Raw genomic sequence first — 24,094 nt, forward strand, 5'->3', positions numbered from 1 at the left:
GGCTAGTAACAGCAGGGGCAGTCTACCACTCCCAGGACAGAGGATAGCTGTAAAAACATAGAAAAGAAGAGCTGAGTGGAGAGGGCCACTACAGAACACAGCCAACCCATTGTGATCCTGCAGAGAAAGGATTATAAATCACCCCACCTTCCTCATCATCATCCCTCATTTTGATTTATTGCTAGTGTTCCACACTGGCCAAACCAACCAGAAAACTGAGGACAAGGAAGCCTATTAATGCAGCCTGTTCAGGTCTCATTCCTAAAGCACAAATTTGGGTGGAGAAGGGTTGACTGGATCTGAATGAACAAACAGAAGCTATGCTTTTACTCTCTATATCTAGTTGTGTCTATTATTCAAGAGACGAATAGAACAGGAGAGATAATATTTGGAGTAGAATCAATTGGGCATTATACAGTTTCTCTACCATTGCAGAACGATCCAAACCAAAAATATTAGCTACCACCAGTGTTCTTCATATCAGTTAGGTGGAGAGTGGGGAAGAAAACAAAAATAATTAAGTAACACGAAACATAGCCGTCATAATCCCTATTTCTGTAGGTAGATATGAGGCTCATGTTGATAACAGAATTCCCCTCACTTCATCTTATCCTCCATCATTACCTACATGGACAAGGTATTCTACCTCATGGGAACATCAAGACTTCATTCTTACAGGATATTAGTCCTGAGATAAAATTTTGTTTATTGAGCTGCCACTGTTTTCAATGACAGGAATTTCTGCGCAAAAGAGTGCTTAGAAGCACCTCAGTTAATCCTTCAAATTCTGGACTTAATACTCCTTCTCCCTATCGTGTAGTAGAAACCCAATTTCTCCCTGGTAATTGGGATTTGTGACCCCCAGGAAGCAGTAATGAGTTTTGACTCAAGCAAGAGTGTGCTCCGTCCTGATCCACTTCTTGAAGAGAGCCATAAATTTGCCCTTCTCAAGTCATGCCCTTCACCATGAGGTAAAGATTTCAAGGGAACAAAGAGACTTACCTACCTAAAGCCTATAACATACCTTCTGGACCATACTCTGAGTTCCCAATATCAAGAAATTATTGTATAAATTATAAAATTGATTAAAAATTCCCCAGACTCCCAGACAGAGGGCTCAGATAAAGAGGCATAATATGTAGATTGTGGGGCAATGGAAGGCAAACAGAAAGGAACAAAAAAATTAAAATCAAGATAGTTAGGTAGTAAACAGATTAAGAATAAAGTGAATACACAGTTTGTCTACCAACAGAATGACTGCCCAATACAGAAAAATATATATATATATATTATTTCCTCAATTACATGGCACTTTTCTTGGCATGGACTAATTAAAGTGTTATGAAGAACATATGATTTGGTTTGTAAATTTCTGATGTACTGAGTGTTGAAGAATAATATTTCTAATTCAAGAGTGAAATAGATATCATAAGTTAATAGATAATAGATGTCTAGGCATATAATGTGTCACAAGTCTTGAGTATTTCCTGAAATTGTAATAATTTCTTTTCTGCCAATAGCATGATGGAGAATCTATAGTTCCACATCTTCATAGTTAATCCATTTATGATATCATTCTGTAACACACAATTCAAGAGCACAGTCTCTTCACTGACACACTGACATGTTCATCTCTTTGTTCCTCAATGTGTAGATGACTGAATTCAGAAAAGCGGTGAGAACTGCATCAAAAATAGTAAGATACTTATCCAGGTGTGATGTAGGAGAAGGCAAGGTGTAGTAAACCAACAGTGGCCCAAAGAAAAAGACCAAAACAGTGATATGAGCTGACAGAGTAGAAATAGCCTCAGATGAACCACCAGAAGAATGTTTCCAACCACTGAACAGAATGAAGAGGTAGGAAAAAATCCATAAGACAAAGGATCCCACAGAAATGAGTCAACTATTGACCTAACCCCCAAATTTGACAGTGACCATGAATTCTAGCTCTTGGTTGTCTGTGCAGACAAGTCTGAAGAGAGGGAGAAGGTCATAGTAAAAACTGTCCAATACATTAGAGCCACAAAAAGGCAAAAAAAGAGGCAAATCTACCACAAAAACTAGTTGGACCACTGAGTGGATAAGGCCAATGATCCAGGAAGTGACTGAAAAAAATAGACACGTCCGTAGGCTCATGATGATCAGGTAATAGAAAGGTTTACAAATGACCAATACCTGTCAAAGACCATGGGTATGGGCAGCACCTCAGTGCTCTCAACAGCATGGCTGAAGAAGATATGAGCTATACAGCCCCCAAAGCATATGACTTTCCTCTTCTGAAGAAGATCACAAATCATCTTCGGTGCTGCAATCAAACAAAATGTCAGGCCAGTGATGGGAATGTTGGACAGTAGAAAACACATAGGGGAGGGTAAGTAAGGGTCATGGGTCACAGTGAGCACTATGAGGTTTCTCATCATACTGGATATGTAGAAAAGAGAACAAAAGCAAAAAAGAAACAGCTAGATCTGCCAGGAATTGGAGAGTTCCGGCACCACAACCACCACATTTCTGTCAGTTTGTCATACTGTGGTAGCTTGTGTGTTGCTGTGATACTGGAAGTTTTTTCACTGGTATTTCAAAAACCAGCAGGGCCACCATTGGTGTTAAGGTTTTAGCAATGCTTCTAGACTAAGACAGGCTAGAAAAAAGAACCTGGCATTCTACTGCTGAAAAAATTGGCCAGTGAAAACCTTATGAATGGCAGCGGAACATTGTCTGATACAGTGTTGGAAAATGAGCCCCCCCCAGGTTGGAAGGCACTGAAAATATGACTGAGGAAGAGCTGCCTCCTCAAGTAGAGTCAACCTTAATGACGTGGATGGAGTTAAGCTTTCAGGACCTCATTTTCTGTTGTGTCATGACTTAAAATGAGAAGAAACAGCTGCAAACATCCATTACTAATTGGAAGATGCAATGTACGAAGTATGACTCTGGGAAAATTAGAAAGTCATCACAAACAAAATGGGTTGCATAAAATTTGATGTTCTAGGCATTAGTGAACTGAAATGGACAAGTATCGGCCATTTTGAACGGGACAATCATATAGTCAACTAGACCAGGAATGAAAATTTGAAGAGGAATGTCACCTCAGTCATCGCCAAAAAGAACATTTCAAGATCTATCCTGAATGACACATAGTTATAGGATTAGCCATATGCCATATGCCTCCAAGGAAGACCAGTTAACACAACTATTATTCAAATTTAAGCACAAACCACTAGCCAAAGATGAAGAAATTGAAGATTTTTTATCAACTTTTGCAGTCTCAAATTGATCAAACATGTAACCAAGATGCATGGATAATTACTGGTGATTAGAATGCAAATGTTGGAAACAAAGAAGAGGGAATAGTGGTTGGAAAATGTGGCCTTAGTGATAGAAGCAATTCTGGAGATTACATAATAGAATTTTGCAAGACCAATGACTTCTTCACTGCAAATACCTATTTTCCACAACGTAAATGGCTACTATACATGTGGACCTCACCAGATGGAATACACAGGAAGCAAACTGACTACACCTGTGAAAGAGATGATGGAGAAGCTCAATATCATCAGTCAGAACAGGGCCAGGGGCCAAATGCAGAATATAACATCAATTGCTCCTATTCAAATTCAAGTCGAAGCTGAAGAAAATTAGAGCAAGTCCAAGAGAGTCAAAATTCAACCTTGAGTATATCCCACCTGAATTTAGAGAACATGTCAGGAATAGATTTGAAGCATTAGACACTAATGACCAAAGACCAGACGAGTTGTGAAATGACATCAAGGATATTAAACATGAAGAAAAAAAGAGGTCACTAAAAAGGAAAGAAAGAAAGACAGGACCAGAAAGGTCTTTTGAACCTTATGAAACTTGTTCTTGAATGTAGAGTAGCCAAAGCAAAAGGAAGAAATGATGAAATAAAAGAGCTGAACAGATTTCAAATGGCTTCTGGAGAAGACAAAGTAAAAAAGTATAATGAATTGTGCAAAGATCTGGAGTTAAAAAACCAAAAGGTAGAACACATTTGGCATTTCTCAAGTTGAAAGAACTGAAGAAAAAACTGTAGCCTCAAGTTGCAATACTGAAGAATTCTATGGGGAAAATATTGAATGACATAGGAAGCATCAAAAAAAGATGGAAGGAATACACAGAGACACTGTACCATAAAGAATTGGCCAATGTTTAACCGTTTCAAGAGGTAGCATATGATCTTGAACCAATGGTACTGAAGGAAGAAGGTCAAGGTACATTGAAGGCATTGGTGAAAAACAAGGCTTCCGGCATTGACAGAATATCAGTTGAGATGTTTCAGCAAATGGATACAGCACTGGAGGTGCTCCCCAGTCTATGCCAAGAAATTTGGAGGACAGTCGCCTGGCCAACTGACTTGAAAATATCCATATTTGTGCCCATTCCAAAGAAAGGTGATCCAGCATAATGTGGAAATTATCAAACAATATCATTAATATACACAAGTAAAATTATGCTGAAAATCATTCAAAAGTAGTTGTAGCAGTTCAACAGGGAACTGCCAGAAATTCAAGCCGGATTCAGAAGAGGACACGGAATGAGGGATATCATTGCTGATGTCAGATGGATCATGGCTGAAAGCAGAGAATACCAGAAAAATGTTTACCTGTATTTTATTGACCATGCAAGGCATTAAACTGTGTGGATCATAACAAATTATGGATAACATTGGGAAGAATGGTAATACCAGGACACTTAATTGTGCTCATGAGAAACCTGTATATAGATCAAGAGGCAGTCATTCAAACAGAACAAGGGGTTATTGTACAGTTTGAAGTCAGGAAAGCTGGTAATGGGGAACCTAAGGTCCAGAAGGGGAGGGTGTTGACATGTGCTGGGGTTGGCAATCAATGTCACAAAACAATATGTGTATTAATTGTTTAATGAGAAACTAGTATGCTCCATAAACCTTCAGCTAAAGAACAAAACAAACAAACAAATAATTACAAACTATGACTCTGCAACTTTTGCTTTCTAGACACCATCACCTATTTTGTAGATTTACATGGGTTTGGTCAATCTCCCAGAAGAGATTCTCAACTATTTAAAAATTTATAGCTGAGGTAAGGAGAGAATGAATGTCCCAGTAATCAAGCCATAGAAATAAACTAGTAAGGATATAAAGATAATTTCTGCTCCAGTCCACGTAATTTTCAGTGGCATATCTAAACCTTATAAGACATATAACTTGAGAATTCAGTATCTCTATTGTTTGGCCATTCCTATTCTTTATCATTCTAAAATTCCAGAATTTCCCTGATTGCATTGTGGAGGCCAAAATTAGAACAGGAGAAAAAACAACAACTAATATACACCATAGCACAGCTAATACCATTACAGCAGCTTTTCTGCATCACAGTTGAAAATGATGGTAGGTGTGTTGTCAGGCACACAGATGAAGTCAGGAAGGTTCTCAGAAGGCATTAATCAGTCAATCCTCCAAATTCTGTGTGTTGTTTTAATTTTGTTTCCAAAAAAAATTCCATGTAGCATTATTCTCTGGTGGACTTCTTCCTTATTTAACTTTTCTGCAAAGACAGAAAAAAAATTCTTTTTCAGGGAAAGTGGTCTTGACTTTTAATTTCTGTGTGTTATTAATTGCCCTTCATTCTTATCAAGGAGGCTAATGAGCTAATAAACAAATATTTTGCTAAATCACCATTTGAACCCTGAGCCAAAAAACCAAACCCACTGTCATCAAGTTGACTCTAACTCATAGCAACCCTACAGGACAGGGTAGAACTGCCTCATAGCACTTCCAAGGCTGTAGTGTTTATGGAAGGGGACTACCACATCTTTCTCCCAGAGAGTAGCTGGTGGGTTCAAACCGTTGATCTTTTCAGTTAGCAGCCAACCAGTGCTTCTATAGGGTCCTTATGCAGAGGCCTATGTAAGGTATGGCATGTGCCTGGGCGCTCCTTGAAGGGGGGGTACCACTGAGCAGTTTCTATTAACTCAGTACTGCCCAACATCCTTCCTCAAGCACACAGTGGCATGACGGGGAGGGGGGAGGGGGGCCGGGAATGGTGACGTTTGCCCCCACACTAGTCCAAAGGTTATTTTGTTTGATTGGTCAACTGAAAAACCACATTCAGATATTTACTGTTGTAAATGGGACTTCCATATAGGACTATTTATACTAAAAATGAAACTGTGCATACAGTATTTTCCAATACTTACCAGTTAGGGCAAAAGATACTTTAGAATACTAAGTGAACACAGCTTAGTGGTGCCTTTCTTTCTGCTGGTTTGGTGGAAGTGTGAGCAGTAAAGAGTGGAACTATTGGGTCAGAGGAGCCAGTTTCATCATTCTAGGGCTCCTGTTCCTTAGGAAACTGGAAACACCAACAAGCGACACTCTAACTCAGTGGCATCACTAGGGGGTTGGGGGGAGATGCGACCAAACCAGGTGAAACTGTCCGAGGGGCTCATGCCAAAATAACTGTCCGCAAATTTTTGTGGATTGTTTCGGCAGAAATTTATTATTTTTTGGAAGTGCCCCTCACACAGCCTGATAGGCCACTCCCTTGTGACTCAGTCTCCACCTGCCCCCTTGGCTCACAAGCTAGCTGCGTGGCTGTTTCCTGGTGACCTGCAAACCAGACTAGCCGTGGGGAGGCACCAAAGAGCCTCCCAGTGCCAGACTTCGGGCAGGCACAAGGCTGAGAGTCACCCCTTTAGATGGCTACTGCCACCTAAGCAGCTTGAGAGTGCAATGAAAGGAGAGGTTGATACAAAAAAATATTACTAAGGATTCTGTACAGTTTGATATGGGAGGAGGTTCATGGGGTGGTGGTCTGATACTATGAGTTAATGAGCGGGGTGATACCAACCCTAGTGGCGCCACTGCTCTAACTGCCACATCACTTGGACCAGGTTCCAAGAATGCAGTCTTTGACTATGCCACAGACCTGAGGAACTTGCAAAATTAGGTCTTATGACAACATATTTGTCCATGCGCCATACAAGCTTTTCAGCCTACAGAATAGTTTTAATTTGGATTTGCTTCATTAATTGTAAAGCTGAGCATTATTCAGACTAACTGCTTGTTTTAAACATCTTAAATGTCTTAAAATACAGACTGACTCTATATTGTAAAAGTCTTAAAAATATGTAATAAATATTTAATTTACAAATCTTTTGGGTCTTGGTTTATGTGTGTGAGCATTTTTGTAAATAAGAGGCAATCTCACTCTTCTGAGTTTGGCTCTTAAAATATCTGATACAGTCACTGTGCTTCAACAAATTAGGAAACACTGGCACAAGTCAGACACAGAGAACTGGTGAACCAAGAGTTCTTAAGAACAGCCTTATGGAGATTCATTCAGTCTTAGAGACTTATTCCATCCAAACCTAATTGATACAAGCTTACCATCTTGCTGGTTCTCTGAGTGAGTTGAATAATTAACACATAAATACATTATATACAGGTCCTGTTTTTAATTTTTTTTTAATTATTTTTTGACCATTTTGAAGGTCCCATCAAGGTATCCATGTGAACTCACCTTCTGGAGCCAATGAAACTGTGTTTTCAAGCAATGCACCTCACGGGGTTGTTTAAACCCAGGCACATTTCTTGGTTCTTCTATTGAATCCCAAGTAGCAATAGAGCCTTACCTTCACTGATTCTCTGGTCTCTGTTTTGTTTTTCTGTACTGGGGCGGTGGGGGCAGGGGGGGGTGCAGCACACAGGGGGAGGAGTGTTGTTTGTGGAATTTTTTTTTTTTTCTGGTTCTTGGTCAAGTTTGAAACTGATTCTAGTATGAACCAGGCCAATACTTTATTTCTTTTTTTTTTTTTTTAAATCTGTTGCCATCGAGTCAATGTGAGTCATAGCAGCCCTATAGGACACAGCAGAACTGCCCTACAGGGTTTCCAAGGAGCAGCTGGTGGATTCAAACTGCCAACTCTTTGGTTAGCAGCTGTAGCAAGTAACCACTGCACCACCAGGACTCCTTATTCCTTACTCGTGGCAGCAAAAATTACAAATCTGGTTTGTAAACTGATCATTTGGTAATCTCTGTTGGGATGGATGCACTCTATTTTCTTTCAGATGAGAAATTGGTTTCTTAGTTTCGTTTTTCTCTTGTATCCATTTGACTGCTTAAGAATATGTCTTTTTTTCCCACTGGAAATAGAAGAACTTTTTTGGATGTGGTGTGAGTTGCTATTTATCTGTCTCTACTGCTGATTTTTTGAAAATCTGAGTTCACTTTTGAATTGTAACTAAAATGGTAGAACTGAAACTGAGAGCTTTATTGCAAGTGTGTTTCTGTAATAGAAAAGTGTTTTCCTCCCATTGTCTGGGTGTGAAATATTTTCTGGTCTCAAGAAGATATTAATAAATTAGATATTAAGGCTCAAAATAAAAGAGTTGTGTTAAGATTAATTTATAGGGATTAGTAAATGCTGGCATGAACCTAATAATCCCCAAACGCACCAAAATAAAACTATTGAACTTGTAAAATTTTAAATGTGCTAACTTTTTCAGAAGCAAAAATTCTCATTCAAATTACTAGCTCAGAAACATTTATATATAATACAAATTCATGTAATCATATAAATTCTTAGATAACTCAGACAGATTTGATAATAATTTTTATAAAATAAAACTATAGGTCTTCTTCCTGATTTCGTCACTATGGATCATAAAGCAAGCATTTAGAATTATGAAAATATAAAAATATGTTTTCAATCCATTTGAATGAAAATTCTGACAGTTCTATAGGGTGTCCCTTTAAACATAACTTCTAAGACTCATAGTTATTTTAAAATCTTGGCATCACGTTGAATACAGTTAATTAGTGGATGTTCTTTGGAAAATTTTCAAATAAGATCGAAGCATTGACTTTGGTGTGCATGTGTGTGCTTGTATTCCTTTACTTACACCTACATAAAAACCTACATAGAGTATCGATATCGAAGTATCATGTTAGTGACTTTTTTTTTTTTTTTACCCCTTTAAGAATAACATTTCGGCCTTTAAAAAAGTGTAAAGAGGATGTGTTCAACTGTAGGGGGTTATATTTTGAGTGCTCATGTGTTTTGCTGGTCTACTAAAATAATTATATGTGACAGACAATTCTCAATTACCAACCTTCAAGTTCACTCTGTAAAATAGAAGTTAGTTACTTCAGTTAAAAGTCTTATTTAGTATTGGTGACTGAGACTGTATGAGAAGTACTAGTAGCCAAGAAATATGACTGAGTATGCAAGGCATTAGGATCTGGCTTTGTTAATTAAAGGAAAAAAAGAGTAGATTTGTCCTGAGACAAAACGTCTGGTTATTGCAGAATGTGGGAGTGGATAGTAAAAGAGAAAAAGGGTATAGGAAGGTATAGAAGGTTTTCAGGGAGAAAATTCTGCACGCCTTGGCTTAGAGTCCCTGGGTGGTTCAAAGAGTTAATGTACTCGATTGCTAAACAAAAGTAGCCTCGAAAGACTTAGCAGTCTGCTTCTGAAAAACTAACCATTGAAAACCTTCTAGTGTACAGTTCTACTCTGATACACATGGGGTCGCCGTGAATCAGAATCGACTTGACAGCAACTAGTTTGGTCTACACTAACTTCAAATAATGAATTTGAGAAGAAGCAATGAAATGTGTTCAAATTTGGCAGAATTTGCACAGCTTAGCTTTGGTTTATTTAATTAAAATCTTAGGAATCCTTTACTGACAAAAATCACATTAAAGCGAGATGTGGTTTTCCCACTGTTATAGTAGTAATTATAAATTTATCTTGGTGTATTTATTCTGCTCTTAATTAGAGGCAATAAATGTTATTTTTTACCTTCTGCGCAATCTTTCTAGTTAGCAGAGATTCTGGAGCTCATAATAATAAAGTTTTATGCTTTATCTGACTTTGTGCTACATAATTTAAATAAAGGAGTTAATGACCTATGAAAGAGATAAAATTTCTTCTGCTATGTTTAAGTTATTATATTATCTCTTAGGTTAATAAGTAGCTATGTTACAACTATTCTTGCTCTCAGATACCCATAATACTTGCACTAGCATCTCATACAAGTGACCAGTCTTTTCTGGTAACACTTTGATTTCCCTTCCCAAGATCAGGCACTAAATTCAGAAAAATAATAAAATGGATAAGGAGCCCAGAGAGATTTAGTAGACCATAGTGAAGGCAGAGGGGCTGCTTTGTGGAGATAAACAGGACAGTCCATCATAACTATGTTGTGCAGGGAAATTACAGAGAGTTTAACACTGGCTCTTACCTACTGACCCCCTCAGTCATTTAGCCCATCAAATACATTTTCTCTAAGTTAGCGAATGTGCAGTGATTGATTACTTTTGTATGTGGCCTTTGTAGCAATGGTCTTGTAACTCCCACCCAGGTGACTGGGCAGGACCGTGTGATAGGGTAATTGAGGCCCACCAAGGGGATTGGTCAATTTTGCCTTAAAAGAGTGCCAATTCCAGAGCAGAGAGGAAGAGCCTACCAACACCAAGGAAGCCATGAGCAGAGAGCATATCCTTTGGACCCGGGATCCCTCTGCTGAGAAGCTCCTGAAAACAGAAGACTGAGACAGAGCAAGCCGTAACCCTGAACATGGTGAGAAGCGATGACAGAAGACACCCGGCAGCAGAAACCCAGCAGTAGGAGACAGCATGATGGTCTTCCCAGCCCATGGAGAGAGAAACCTGAGTACCTTCAGGCAGAGGCCTAAGGCTAGGAAGAGGTGTGCCAGGGAGCACAGCTGGGAGGAGGCTGTCCTCAAGGAAGAACTCTATCCTTGAGTATTCCTGAGCCTGAATTGCAACTGTTCCGTCCCTAATAAACCCCAAAATCGTGAGTATGGTCTATGAGTTCTGTGTGACAATTGCAATGAATTATTGAACACAGCAGAGAAAAAGAGAGTGTTGTGAGAGGGACAATTGGTGTTACAATGGGTAAAGATGGCAGAGAGAGGAGGCATGTCTAACCCCCGCTTCATAGGAATCAGCCTTGGGCTGTTAATCTTGGTTCTCCTTCTCCCTTGTGAGATTCAAGGAGGCCAGACACCTCCCCCATGCTATTTTTACAGACCCTGTTTTGTAACTTGCTTATCTCTTTAGCCACCATAAAGCAAAGAGGAACAAGATATAGTTTATCCACTTGTCCAACTGTGTCTTCAGTTGAATGGGTAGTGACCAGAGTTTTTAAGAAGTGAGGGAGAGAAGAAAAGTAAAGAAAAATAAAAAACGAGAAAATTTCATGAAGACAAGTATTGTTATGTGAAACTTTGTTCAGGTTGTGTATGTTTGCAGGAAAGGAAATAATACGCTATATTCCTTACTGTGAGTCACTGTCACAAAGTGTGAAAGCCAGTGTTTTATGTGACTCTCCCCTTACCACTTAGCCACACTCCCCTCACTCACACAACACAATTGAGGCTTTGTGACCAACACACACAAGTCCATTAGAACAAGAAGCCTGCCAATAGACAGTGTTAATAACTATAATAGAGCAATTTAAAAGGGGGAAGAGTAAAGGGAGGTTAGAGATGATGAAGGGAAAGGAGAGAAGAACAAAAGGGGGAATGGAAAGGAGAGGAAAGGAAATCCGAAAGAGAGAAGGGAAATAGAAGGAAAAGCCTCCTAACTCAGGGTAAGGGAGAAGAATAGAAAAAAAGGAAAATGAAAATATAATGGATTTCAGTAGCATGCTGCTGATCAAGGGAAAAAATCATAGTGTTCCTAGTTCTCCTTTGTATTCCAAGAACACCTCACACAGTTTGCACCCAGGCATGTACTCATTGGACTCCTGTGTGTCGCCTCTTAAAGGTTCTGCCCTCTTTGCACAGCCCTGTTAGAGACCCAAAGTGGGGGAGGGGGAGGGCAAGCAGCAGATTACACTTAAAAGGCTCAGTTTAATTCTCTATTAGCGAATTCTCCATTTAATGCTGCCAAGAATTTCTGCCTGTGAGACAGATTACTGTTTAAAAAAAAGAAAGTTTTATACCTACACTGTTTACTCCCTCTTTTATTGTTCTGACTTTGTTGTCACCTACAGATTAACCTCTCTGGTTCCCTGTTGTAAATCTTTTGGTTTCAAATAGTCCTTGAGAGTTCATTTCCTAGGTTGGTATCTGGCTGGTGTGATCTTGCGTACTCAGTTTAGGCTGTGATCTGATGTTTGTCCTCAAATCAAAGAACTCTCTTTAATAATTTTTGTAAGTTTGCTTTGGTTTTGACATATTCCCTTAACTTCTGTTTATCTGGAAATGTCCTAATTTCACCATCATATTCGAAGAGAGTTTTGCAGGATATATTATTCTTGGTTGACAATTTTTTTCTTTCAAGGCTTTATATATGTTGTCCCATTGCCTTCTTGCCTGCATGGTCTCTGCTGAATAATCAGAGCTTAGTTTTATTGTTTCCCCTTTGTATGTGACTTTGCATTTTTCTCAAGCTGCTCTTGGGATTCTTTCTTTGTATTTGGTTTTAGTGAGTGTGATGATATGCCTTGGTGATTTTCTTCAGGTGTCTATCCTATATGGGGTTCATTGAACTTCTTGGATGGTCAGCTTTTCATCTTTTATGATATTAGAGAAGTTTTCTGTCAGCAATTCTTCAATGACCCTCTCTGTGTTTGCCGTTTTCTCCCCCTGTTCTGGAACTATGATCACTGGCAAATTTTTCCTTTTGATCGTATCTCACATCGTTCTCAGGGTTTCTTCATTTTTCTTCATTCTTTTTTCTGATTCTTTCCACAAAGTGGTATCCAAGTATGTCTTCAGTTTCACCGATCCCGTCTTCTATTGTTTCAAACCTGCTCCTCAGACCTTCTATGCCACTTTCCATTTCTGAAATCTTGTTGTTTATCTTCTCTATTTCTAATTGTTGTTTTTGTATGATTTCTAGTTGTGAATTTATTTTGACATTTTGTTCCTGTATTATTTCCCTGAATGCTTCCATTTTTTTGTCTGTGTTCTCCACGAATTTGTCTGCCTTTTCCATGAATTTGTCTATTTTTACTCATTTTTGTCTGCTTTCTGCTTCAACTCTTGGATAGCTCTGAATATGAGAAATTTGAATTCCCTGTCAGGTAGTTCTAGTGCCTTTTCTTCTACTGGAATGTCGTATGGTGTTTTATTTTGGATGCCTACTGGAACCTGGTTTTTTATGTGTTTTGACATTGTCTGCTGTCTTTAGGACATTCAGTAGTTATTTTCTTCCTTTATTGATTACAGATTTGTTTCTTTTGTCCTCTTTTTTTATTTGGAATATGGGCTGTGCGTTCTTTATTGTTTGCTCATCTGTGGGAATGATACTTTTCACCTCCTTGTCCAATGGTGCAGCAGGGCAGGTCTCACTAAAGGGAAGGGGTTAGGATGCATTGCTTGTGGCATGTACTAGGGCCAATGGGGGGCAGGGGGTCAGTGCAGGGCAAGTTCCAGTAGGCCATGCCTGTGCTTCTTGGGGTGTGATGTTCAGCACATGGTGCAGGTAGGCAGGAAGGAGGAGGGAGATTGTGATGTGTGAAGCTAAGGTGGGTATGGGAAAAAAGAGAGAGAGGAGATAGAATCAAAAGCAAAAAACCAAACCAAAAAAAAAAAAAAGTGCTGAGTGATCTTTCCATTGGAGTGGAGAGAAAAGAAACTGAGAAATGAAGAAAAAAAAAAAGAGAAAATAAATTAATTGAATAATTTTTTTAAAAGAAATGCCCCCCAGGGAGCCCACCAGCAACCAGGGAAGTGGCTCCCAGGCCTCAGGGCACAGCCTGTCTAGAAGGGGCAGATATGGCACAAAGTACAAGATATTCTGGAGAGAGGTAAAGAAGGAAAGCAGAGAGAGATGAGAAACTGAGTTATGAAGAAAAAGAAAACAGAAAAGAAAAACTAAATAAATAAAAGAAAGGCCCCCAGGGATCCCACTGGCATGGCAGCATATACTGAGGAAGTGGCTCTATCATGGATTGAATTGTGTCCCCCAAAAACGTCTGTCATCTTGGCTAGGTCACGATTCCCAGTATTGGGTAGACAATCATGATTGTCTATCATTGTCTACCATTTTGTCATCTGAGGTGATTTCCCTATGCATTGTAAATTCTACCACCATGATGTAAACTGAGGGGTTAGTGGCAGTTATATGTATGAGATCTACAAGATTAGATAGTGTCTTAAGCCAATTTCATTTGAGTTATAAAAGACAGAAGCAAGTAGAGAGATACGGGGACCTCATACCATCAAGAAAGCAGCACTGGGAGCATTGTGTGTCCTTTGGACATAGGGTTCCTGCACTGAGATGCTCCCAGACCAAGGGAAATCTGATAACAAGGACCTTCCTCCGGAGCCAACAGAGAGAAAGCCATCCCCTGGAGCTGACACCTTGAATTTGGACTTCTAGTCTACTGGACTCTGAGAGAATAAACTTCTCTTTGTTAAAGCCATCTACTTGTGATATTTCTGTTATAGCAGCACTAGATGACCAAGACAAGCTCCCAAGCTGTGCAGTACAGCCTGGCTAGAAAGGGTGGCAATGGCACACAGCCCCAGTTATTCAGGAGACAGGAAATGAAGGTAAGTAGATAGAGATAAGAAACTGAGAAATGAAGAAAAACAAAAAGTAAAGCAAAAAAGCAAAAAAAAAAAAAGTCCCCAGGGACCCTACCAGTGTGGCTGCGCAGACCAGGGAAGTGGCTCCCAAGCCACACAGTACAGCCCAGCTAGAAGGTAGAAGGGCCAGTGATGGAACACTGTGCCAAGTATTCAGTACACAGGAAACGAAGGTAAGTAGAGAGAGATGAGAAACTGAGAAATAAAGAAAGCCAAAAAGGAAAAAGAGAAAGAAACTCCAACAGAGATACCACCAGGGCTGCTCTGCAGACTGAGGAAGTGGCACCCAAGTCACACAGTACAGCCTGGCTAGAAGGGTCTCCCAAGCCACAAAAAGAAAAAAGGAACAAACAACATAAAACAAAACAAAAAGGCCCTGGGTATCCCACCAGGGAAGCAGTTACCCAGCCAAGCAGCACTTCACAGCCTGTCAAGAAGAAAAGATGGGACATGGAGCCAGGTGTTCAAGAGAAAAGAGGGGGAGGAGGTGAGAAGTAGGAAAAAAAAAATCAAAAGAAGCTAAAAAAAAGCAACACCACCAACAAAGAAATGGCACTGAAAGAACCGGTTGGTGTGGGCAGGGCAAATCCAAGCAGCACAGAGCCAGTACCTCCTGGATCTCAGTAGCTCAGCCCCCTGGGAAGCAGCAGATTGGCCCAATAAGAAGTGGTGAAGGCCAAAAAGGAGGAAGAAGGGTAGGGAGTGGAAAGCATGTATTGCTTGTTACTGGGTGCTCTGTCTCCTGCTGGGATCTCTGTGAAGCTGCTTTCCTGTACTCCCTGTCTGCTGATCTCTGACAGGAGTCCAAGATGGCAAATCTGTGCTGTGTTAGCTGATTGGGAACTTCCACTCATATCTCTCTGTTCTCTGTCAGTTTCTTATTCCATTCGGTTCTACATTGAGTCCTTTATCCTTTCACTTGACACTTAGGGTTCCAGGGTTGACGTTTGTCTCTGTTTTACTCTGTTTTGGGGGGTCTTTGTTGTGGAGGGACAATGCAGTGCTTCTGTCTGTAAAGCCATGTTGCTCCATCCCCTATTCATTCTTTAAAGTCCAGTTCAAATGGCACCTCATCTGTCAAGCTAGCTACGTTAGTTAAGTCATGATTAATATAGGTGATTGAGGCTATACTAGGAGTAATAGCAGCCAAGAAATATCGTTGAGTATGCAAGGAAATACAATGTTTTTGTTCGTGAAAGTTAAAAAAAAAAAAAAGAGTAGACTTATCCTAAAATAAAAATTATGGTTATTGCAGAATGTGAGAGTGGATAGTAAAAGAGAAAAATGAATGGATATAGAAAGCTGTAGAAGATTTTCAGAAGAAAATTGTATTTGTCTTGACTTAGAGCTCCTGGGTGGCACAAGCAGTTTATGTACTTGGATTCTAAATGAAAGTTTGGCAGTTTGAGTTCCTCCAGAGACACCCTGAAAGAAAGACTTGGTAATCTAAAAAACCACTTTCTAAAAATTAATCATTGAAAATCCTATAGAGTACAGGTCTACTGTAATACACATGTGGTCACCATGGTTCAGAACTGATTTGACAGCAACTGTTTTTGGTTTATAATAGCTTCAGATAATAAATTGGAAAAGAGCTTATGAAATGCGTTAACGTTAAAATTTTGGCAAAATTTACAAAGCCTAGTATACGTGTGTTTATTTTATTAAAAATTAGGAATGCTTTGGTGCCAAAAATCATATTAAAGCAAGATTTGGTTTTGCTGTTGGTGTATTTATCCTGCTCTTAATTAGAGACAATGAATGTTATTTTTTACCTTCTGTGTAATCTTTTTGGTTAACAGAGATTCTGCAGCTCACAAGAATAATATTTGTAACTTTATCTGACTTTCTCTGCTTTATTATTTCAATAAAATAGTTAATTACCTATGAAAGAGATAACATTTCTTTTGCTATGTTAAATTTATTATATTGCCTCTCAGACTAATAGGTTGCTATTCTACAACCATTCTTGCTCTCAGATACTTATAATACTTTACACTACCATCTCATACAAGTGACCAGACATTTCTAATAACCCTTTTGATTTGCCTTTCTAAGATCAGACACTAAATTCAGAAAAATAATAAAATGGAGAAGGAGACCAGGGAGATTTAGTAGACCATAGAGAATGTAAAGTTGCTGCTTAGTGAAGATTAACAGAATATTCCATCATAAGTATGCCCTGCAGGAAAATTATCAGGGGAGTTCCACACTTGCTTTTACTTACTAAGCCCCTCAGTCATTTAGCCCAACAAATACATTTTCCCTAAGTTAGCATATGATTGTTTTCTAACTTGCTTATCTCTTTATCCACCATAAAGCAAAGAGAAACAATATATAATTTATGCAGTTGCCCAAAAGTGCCTTCAATTGAATGGGTGGTGACCAGAGTTTTTAAGAAGTAAAGGAAAGAGAGAAGAAAAGGAAAGGAAAAATAAAAAAGAAGAGAAAATTTCATAAAGACAAGTATTGTTATGTGAAACATTGTTCAGATTGTGTATGTTTGTGGGGAAGGAAATGATACACTATATTCCTTACTGGGGGTCACTGTCACAAAGTGTGAAAGCCACTGCTTTACATGACTCTCCCCTTACCACTTAGCCACTCTCCCCTCACTCACGTAACACAACTGAGGCCTTGTTACCAACACACACACAAGTCCATTAGAACAAGAGGCCTGCCAATAAAAGTGTTAGTAACTATAATAGAGCAATTTAAAAGGGGCAGGAACACAGGGAGGTTAAGGGAATGAAGGGAAAAGGGAAAAACAAAAAAAAGGAATGGAAAGAAGGAAAGGAAACGAAATCCAAAAAAGGGGATGGAAATAGAAAGAAAAAAACCCTAATTCAGGGTAAGGAAGAATGAAGAGGAAGAGGAGGAAAAGGAAAATGAAAATATAATGGGTTTAAGTAGCATGCTGCTTATCAGGAGAAAAACCATGGTTCCTAGTTCTCCTTCGTAATCCAAGAACACCTCACACAGTTTGTACCCAGATACGTACTGATTGGATTCCTGTGTGTGAACTCTTAAAGGTTCTGCACTCCTTGCACAGCCCTGACAGAGACCAAAGTGGGGGAAGGGCAGGCCAAGCAGCAGATTCCAGTTAAAGGACTCAGTTTGATCCTTTATGAGCAAATTTTCCATTAAGTACTGCCAGGAATCTCTATCTGTGATACAGATTACTGTTTAAAAAAAGAAAGAGAAAGGAAAATGTCTCCTATTTTCAAGGCCTTAAATAAACCTGGCATATATTTCCATTATTTCTTATAATTAATAATCTGAGCAAAAAATCTGAGAAGCTAGACTATATGAAGAAGAGCAGGGCATCAGGATTGGAGGAAAACTCATTAACAACCTCAGACATACAGATGACACAACCTTGCTTGCTGAAAGTGAAGAGGACCTGAAGCACTTACTAATGAAGATCAAAGACCACTGCCTTTAGTATGGATTGCGCCTCAACACAAAGAAAACAAAAATCCTCACAACTGGATCAATAAGCCACATCATAATAAATGGAGAAAAGATTGAAGTTGTCAAAGATTTCATTTTACTTGCATCCACAAACACCACGCATGGAAGCAGCAGCCAAGAAATAAAAAGATGCATTACATTGGGCAAATTTGCTGCAAAAGACCTCTTTAAAGTGCTGAGAAGCAAAGATGTCACCTTGAAGACTAAAGTCGCGCTGACTCAAGCCATGGTATTTTCAATCACATCATATGCATGTGAAAGCTGGACAATGAATAAGGAAGACCTAAAAATTGACCCCTTTGAATTGTGGTATTAGCAAAGAAAATTGAATGTACCATGGACTGCCTAAAGAATGAAGAAATCTGTCTTGGAAGAAGTACAACCAGAATGCTCCTTAGAAGCAAGGATGGCAAGACTGCGTCATCCATACTTTGGACATGTTGTCAGGAGGGATCAGTCCCTGGAAAAGGACATCATGCTTGGTAAAATACAGGGTCAGTGGAAAAGATGATGACCCTCAACGAGATGGATTGACGCAGTGGCTGCAACAATGGGCTTAAGCATAACGATTGTAAGGATGGCACAGGACCAGGCACTGTTCTGTTCTGTTGTGCATAGGATCATTATGAGTCAGAATGAACTCAACAGCACCTAACAAAAACAACAGCATATTGTATTTCCATTAGTTACTTCTTATAAGTATTATTCCTTAAGAATTAAGGCACAGGATTATTAACATCTTTTTCTATGTAACTCTTTGTCTTTTTTCAAAAATGAATGTCACTTGTTCCCCGGTGAAAGAAGCCAAAGACTCAATAACAGTGTCAAGCTAATCAACCCAATGTAAAGCAAAGAGAAGCTTCTCTGTGAGTTTGACCATCAACAACAGAACTTCAGTATTCATTGAGGACTCTTCACAATACACTCCATGATTTAAGAAATCTTCCTGTAACTCACTAGCTGTCTGCATGCTCTCCGCATTGCCACTTTCATTTCTTGATTCCTGAATGTGTAAATGATAGGATTCAGGAAAGGGGTGAGAAATGCATCAAAGATGGCCAGAAACTTATCCAGGTATGTGGAGGGAGAAGGCCATGTATAGAAGGATATCAAAGGAACAAAGAATAAAACTACCACAGTGATATGGGCTGAAAGCGTGGACAGAGCCTTGGATAAACCAGCTGAAGAGTGCTTCTGAACAGTAAGAAAGATGATGATATAGGAAATGATCAGTATAAAGAAGGAGCCCACAGTGATTAATCCACTGTTGGCCATGACCATGAACTCTAGTTGGTAGGTGTCTGTGCAGGCCAGTTTGATGAGTCCAGGAAGGTCACAGTAAAAGCTGTCCAACACATTGGGGCCACAGAAGGGCAAATTTACTAAAAAAGCCAATTGAACCACAGAGTGTATAAGGCCAATCACCCAGGCTGCCACTAAAAAGAAGATGCACATTCGTGGGCTCATGATGGTCAAGTAGTGGAGAGGCTTACAAATGGCCATGTATCTGTCAAAGCCCATGGCTATAAGCAGCACCAACTCCACACCAAAAATGACATGGAGGAAGAAGATCTGTGCAATGCAGCCTCCAAAGGAGATGACTTTGTGCTTTCTAAAAAGGTCATAAATCATCTTGGGAGAAGCAGCAGAAGAGACACCCATGTCAATGAAGGAGAGATTGGCCAACAGGAAGTACATGGGGGAGTGTAAGTGAGAATCAAAAGTCACAGTGAACATAATGAGGGAGTTTCCCATCATGCTTGCCACATAAAACATGGAGAAGAACACAAAGAGGACAAGTTGGATCTCCCAGGAGTTCGACAGTCCCAGGAACACAAACTCTGACACCACAGAGTAATTTGCTCCATCCATTGACTTTGCCAGCAGTGCTACCTAAAAGAGGAGAACAGAAAAAAATACAAATTAAAAGAATTACGTTAATAAAATAGACAATAAAAGTCAAAATTATGAAAGCCTATCTCAACAGTGGCTGCAACAGTGGGCTCAAACATAGCAACAATTGTGAGGATGGCGTAGGACCAAGCAGTTTTTTGTTCTGTTTTACATAGGTTCCATCTGAGTCGGAATCAGCTTGGAAGCACCTTACAACAACATCTACACTTTGGCATTACATCTGACCTAATATGCTTATGAGACACAGACAAGTTGGTGACTGCTGTTTGGAACTGCTCTCCACCACCAAGTTGACTTGGCATTTAACACTGATGATGGTTACTTTCTTGCATCCATTTATCTACCTATTGTTACTTGCCATTAAGCTATCACTAGATGCGGAGCCAAGATGGCGGAATAGACAGACGCTTCCGTGGAGCCCTCTTTACAACAAAGACCCGAAAAAACAAGTGAAACAAGTTTATTTGTGACAAGCTGGGAGCCCTGAGCATCGAAGGCAAGCCTAGACAACGAACTGAGGGGCAGGGGGGAGGAAGAGGCTGTTCAGAAGTGGAGAGGAGTTACCGGACCTGAATCACGGGGAGCCCTCAGGCACCATTCCCAGAGCGGCGGAGGCAGCGAGCTGGTACTAGCGTTAGGCCGCAGTTTCCTCAGGGAGAAGCAGTCACCCACTCAGCCCACTCACACCTCCGGAACCTGAGGAGAAGGGCGCTCTTGGCAAAAGCTAAGTACTTGCATATAATTTACTGTGCCCCCCCCACCCATAAGCCAGCTTCAGCGGCAGAATCCCTGGTGAGCACCTAGAGCCATCCTCCCGGCCTTGGGGAAGGAAAAAAATTGCAAGTGGGGGGAAAACATAATTTACCAGCTCCATTAATCAGGGGAGTTCAGGACAGAAGCGGCTCCTGTCCAGGCATAAACCGTCCGTGGACCTTGAGCACCTTTCCCTTCTGCATGGACCTGTGTGGGCCTATTTTGGGAGAATAGGCCCTTGTTGGCAAACTCCAACCATTTCAGCTGCGCGGTGGAGTGGTGGGTGTTGGATGTTTGACATTGCTTTGCCTATTAAACAAGGTCCTCACCTACCCACAACAGGGACCTAAGGACTGGTAGCTCCACTCAGGTCACCCAGCCACCCATGACAGGGGTCCAAGGATAACTGGTAACTCCCAGTCCTTACAACAAAAACTTTGGGTGCCCATGGTCCCTCTGCAGAACCCACCCACCAGCACACTCTAGGAAACAGAGGCGTGTTTTCCTCAGAAACACTCAGGGGTCAGTTCTCAGCCACCAGCCTTGTTCAGAGTGTGACCCTCTGCTGCAATCAGATACCGGTATATACGCCAAACACCCTGCTCCTCTAAGACTGGAGGACAGAGCCTGTACCACACACTTGATATCAGCTACCTGGAAACCTGAGCTCAATTCATACAAGAAAACAGAATGGACTCCTAGACTGATATACCTGATAACAGCTCTAGCCAGCTGGGGACAAGACACCAGAGCTCCAAAGGTGAAAATAATCAAGCTAGTTCACTCAAGCTACCCATACAGGTATACCAAAACAAAACAAAGGAAGCAGCTATGACACAGTAAGCAAGCATAAACTAATACAATAACTTATAGATGGCTCGGAGACAACAGTCAATATCAAGTCACATAAAGAAACAGGCCATGATCACCTCAACAGGCTCTCAAAACAAAGAATCCAGGGATCTCTTAGATGAAAGTGCATTCCTGGAATTACCAGATGCGGAATACAAAAGTTTAATATACAGAACCCTTCAAGACATCAGGAAGTAAATGAGGCAATATGCAGAACAAGCCAAGGAACACACAGATAAAGCAACTGAAGAAATTAGAAAGATTATTCAGGAACATAATGAAAAGTATAATATGCTGGAAAAATCCACAGACAGACAGCAATCAGAAATTCAGAAGATTAACAATAAAATTAAAGAAGTAGATAATAGAAACTTGGAGGAGCAGAATTGAGCAAGTAGAAGCTAGAATTTCTGAACTCGAAGATAAATCATTTGGCACTAATATATTTGAAGAAAAAGCAGATAAAAGAATTTTTTTAAAAAAAGGAAGAAACCTTAAGAATCATGTGGGACTCTATCAAGAGCAATGACCTACGAGTGACTGGATTACCAGAACAGGGAGGGATAACAGAAAATACAGAGAAAATTGTTGAGGATTTGTTGGCAGAAAACTTCCCTGATGCCATGAAAGATGAGAAAATATCTATCCAAGATGCTCACCAAACTCCACGTAAGGTAGATCTTAAAAGAAAGTCACCAAGACATATTATAATCAAGCTTGCAAAACCAAAGATAAAGAGACAATTATAAGAGCAGTGAGGGATAAACGAAAAGTCACCTACAAAGGAGAGCCAATAAGAATAACCTCGGACTACTTGGCAGAAACCACGCAGAAAGAAGGCAATGGGGTGACATATTTAAAAAATTGCCTGCCAAGAATCATATATCCATCAAAACTGTCTCTTAAATATGAAGGTGTAATTAAGACATTTCCAGATAAAAACAAGTTGAAGGAATTAGTAAAAACCAAACCAAAACTACAAGAAATACTAAAGTGAGCTCTTTGGTTAGAAAATCAATAACATCGGGTACCAAACCAAGACTAGAACACTGGGCAGAGCAACCAGAAGTCAACTCAGACAGGGAAATCCAAAAAAGCAAAGCAAGATTAAAAAAAAAAAAAAAAAAAAGCCCAACTCAGGGTAATGGCGATGTTGCTATATAAAAGAAGACAACATTAAAATAATAAAAAGGGACTAAGAAATGTAATTATACACCTTCCATATGGAGAGGAAGATACGGCGATACAAAGAAATAAAAGTTATTTTTAAATTTAGGAAAATAGGGGTAAATAATAAGGTAACCACAAAGGAGACAAACTATCCTACTCATCAAAATAAAATACAAGGGAAAAATACAGACTCAGCAGAAACAAAATCAACAACAATAAATATGAGGAAAGGACAATATATACAGAAAATCTACTCAGCACATAAAATCAAGTGGGAAAAAGAAACTGTCAACAGCACACAAAAAAAGACATCAAAATGATAGCACTAAATTCATACCTATCCATAATTACCCTGAATGTAAATGGACTAAATGCACCAATAAAGAGACAGAGAGTGGCAGAATGGATTAAAAAACAAGATCCGTCTATATGCTGCCTACAAGAGACACATGTTAGACTTAGAGACACAAACTAAAACTCAAAGGATGGAAAAAAATATATCAAGGAAACAACAATCAAAAAAGAGCAGGAGTGGCAATATTAATTTCTGACAAAATAGACTTTAAAGTTAAATCCATCAGAAAGGATAAGGAAGGACACTATATCATGATTAAAGGGACAATACACCAAGAAGATATAACCATATTAAATATTTATGCACCCAATGACAGGGCTGCAAATACATAAAACAAACTCTATCAACATTAAAAAGTGAGGTAGATGGCTCCACAATAATAGTAGGAGACTTCAACACACCACTTTTGGTGAAGAACAGGACATCGAAAAAGAAGCTCAATAGACACAGAAGATCTAAATGCCACAATCAACCAACTTGAACTTGTAGACATACATATACAGAACACCCCACCCAACAGCAACCAAGTATACTTTCTTTTCTAGTGCACATGGAACATTCTCTAGAGTAGACCACATGTTAGGTCATAAAGGAAGCCTTAGCAGAATCCAAAACATTGAAATATTACAAAGCATCTTCTCTGACCATAAGGCCATAAAACTGGAAATCATTAACAGGAAAAGCAGGAAAAAGAAATCAAACACTTGGAAACTGAACAATGCCCTGCTCAAAAAAGACTGGATTACAGAAGACATTAAGGATGGAATAAAGAAATTCATAGAATCCAATAAGAATGAAAACACTTCCTATCAGAACCTTTGGGACACAGCAAAAGCAGTGCTCAGAGGCCAATTTATATCAATAAATGCACACATTCAAAAAGAAGAAAGGGCCAAACTCAAAGAATTATGCCTACAACTTGAACAAATAGAAAGAGAGCAACAAAAGAAACCCACGGGCACCAGAAGAAAACAAATAATAAAAATTAGAGCTGAACTAAATGA

The 24,094-nt window shown here is 39.5% G+C and overlaps 1 protein-coding gene and 1 pseudogene across 1 annotated transcript; both read right to left on the reverse strand.

Annotated features, from left to right (window-relative positions):
- Positions 1-1,144: 1,144 nt before the first annotated feature.
- On the reverse strand, positions 1,145-5,442 carry LOC111747563 (olfactory receptor 4F15-like; annotated as a pseudogene).
- A 13,537-nt stretch (positions 5,443-18,979) lies between these two features.
- On the reverse strand, positions 18,980-20,121 carry LOC100660615 (olfactory receptor 4F3/4F16/4F29-like). The gene has a single exon (XM_064291909.1). It carries the CDS (start codon positions 19,916-19,918, stop codon positions 18,980-18,982), a length of 939 nt encoding a protein of 312 aa, XP_064147979.1. The 5' UTR covers positions 19,919-20,121.
- Between the last annotated feature and the right edge of the window lie 3,973 nt (positions 20,122-24,094).

The sequence above is a fragment of the Loxodonta africana genome, chromosome 10 (genome assembly GCF_030014295.1).
Source record: "Loxodonta africana isolate mLoxAfr1 chromosome 10, mLoxAfr1.hap2, whole genome shotgun sequence".
In the NCBI taxonomy this organism is placed as follows: Eukaryota; Metazoa; Chordata; class Mammalia; order Proboscidea; family Elephantidae; genus Loxodonta; species Loxodonta africana.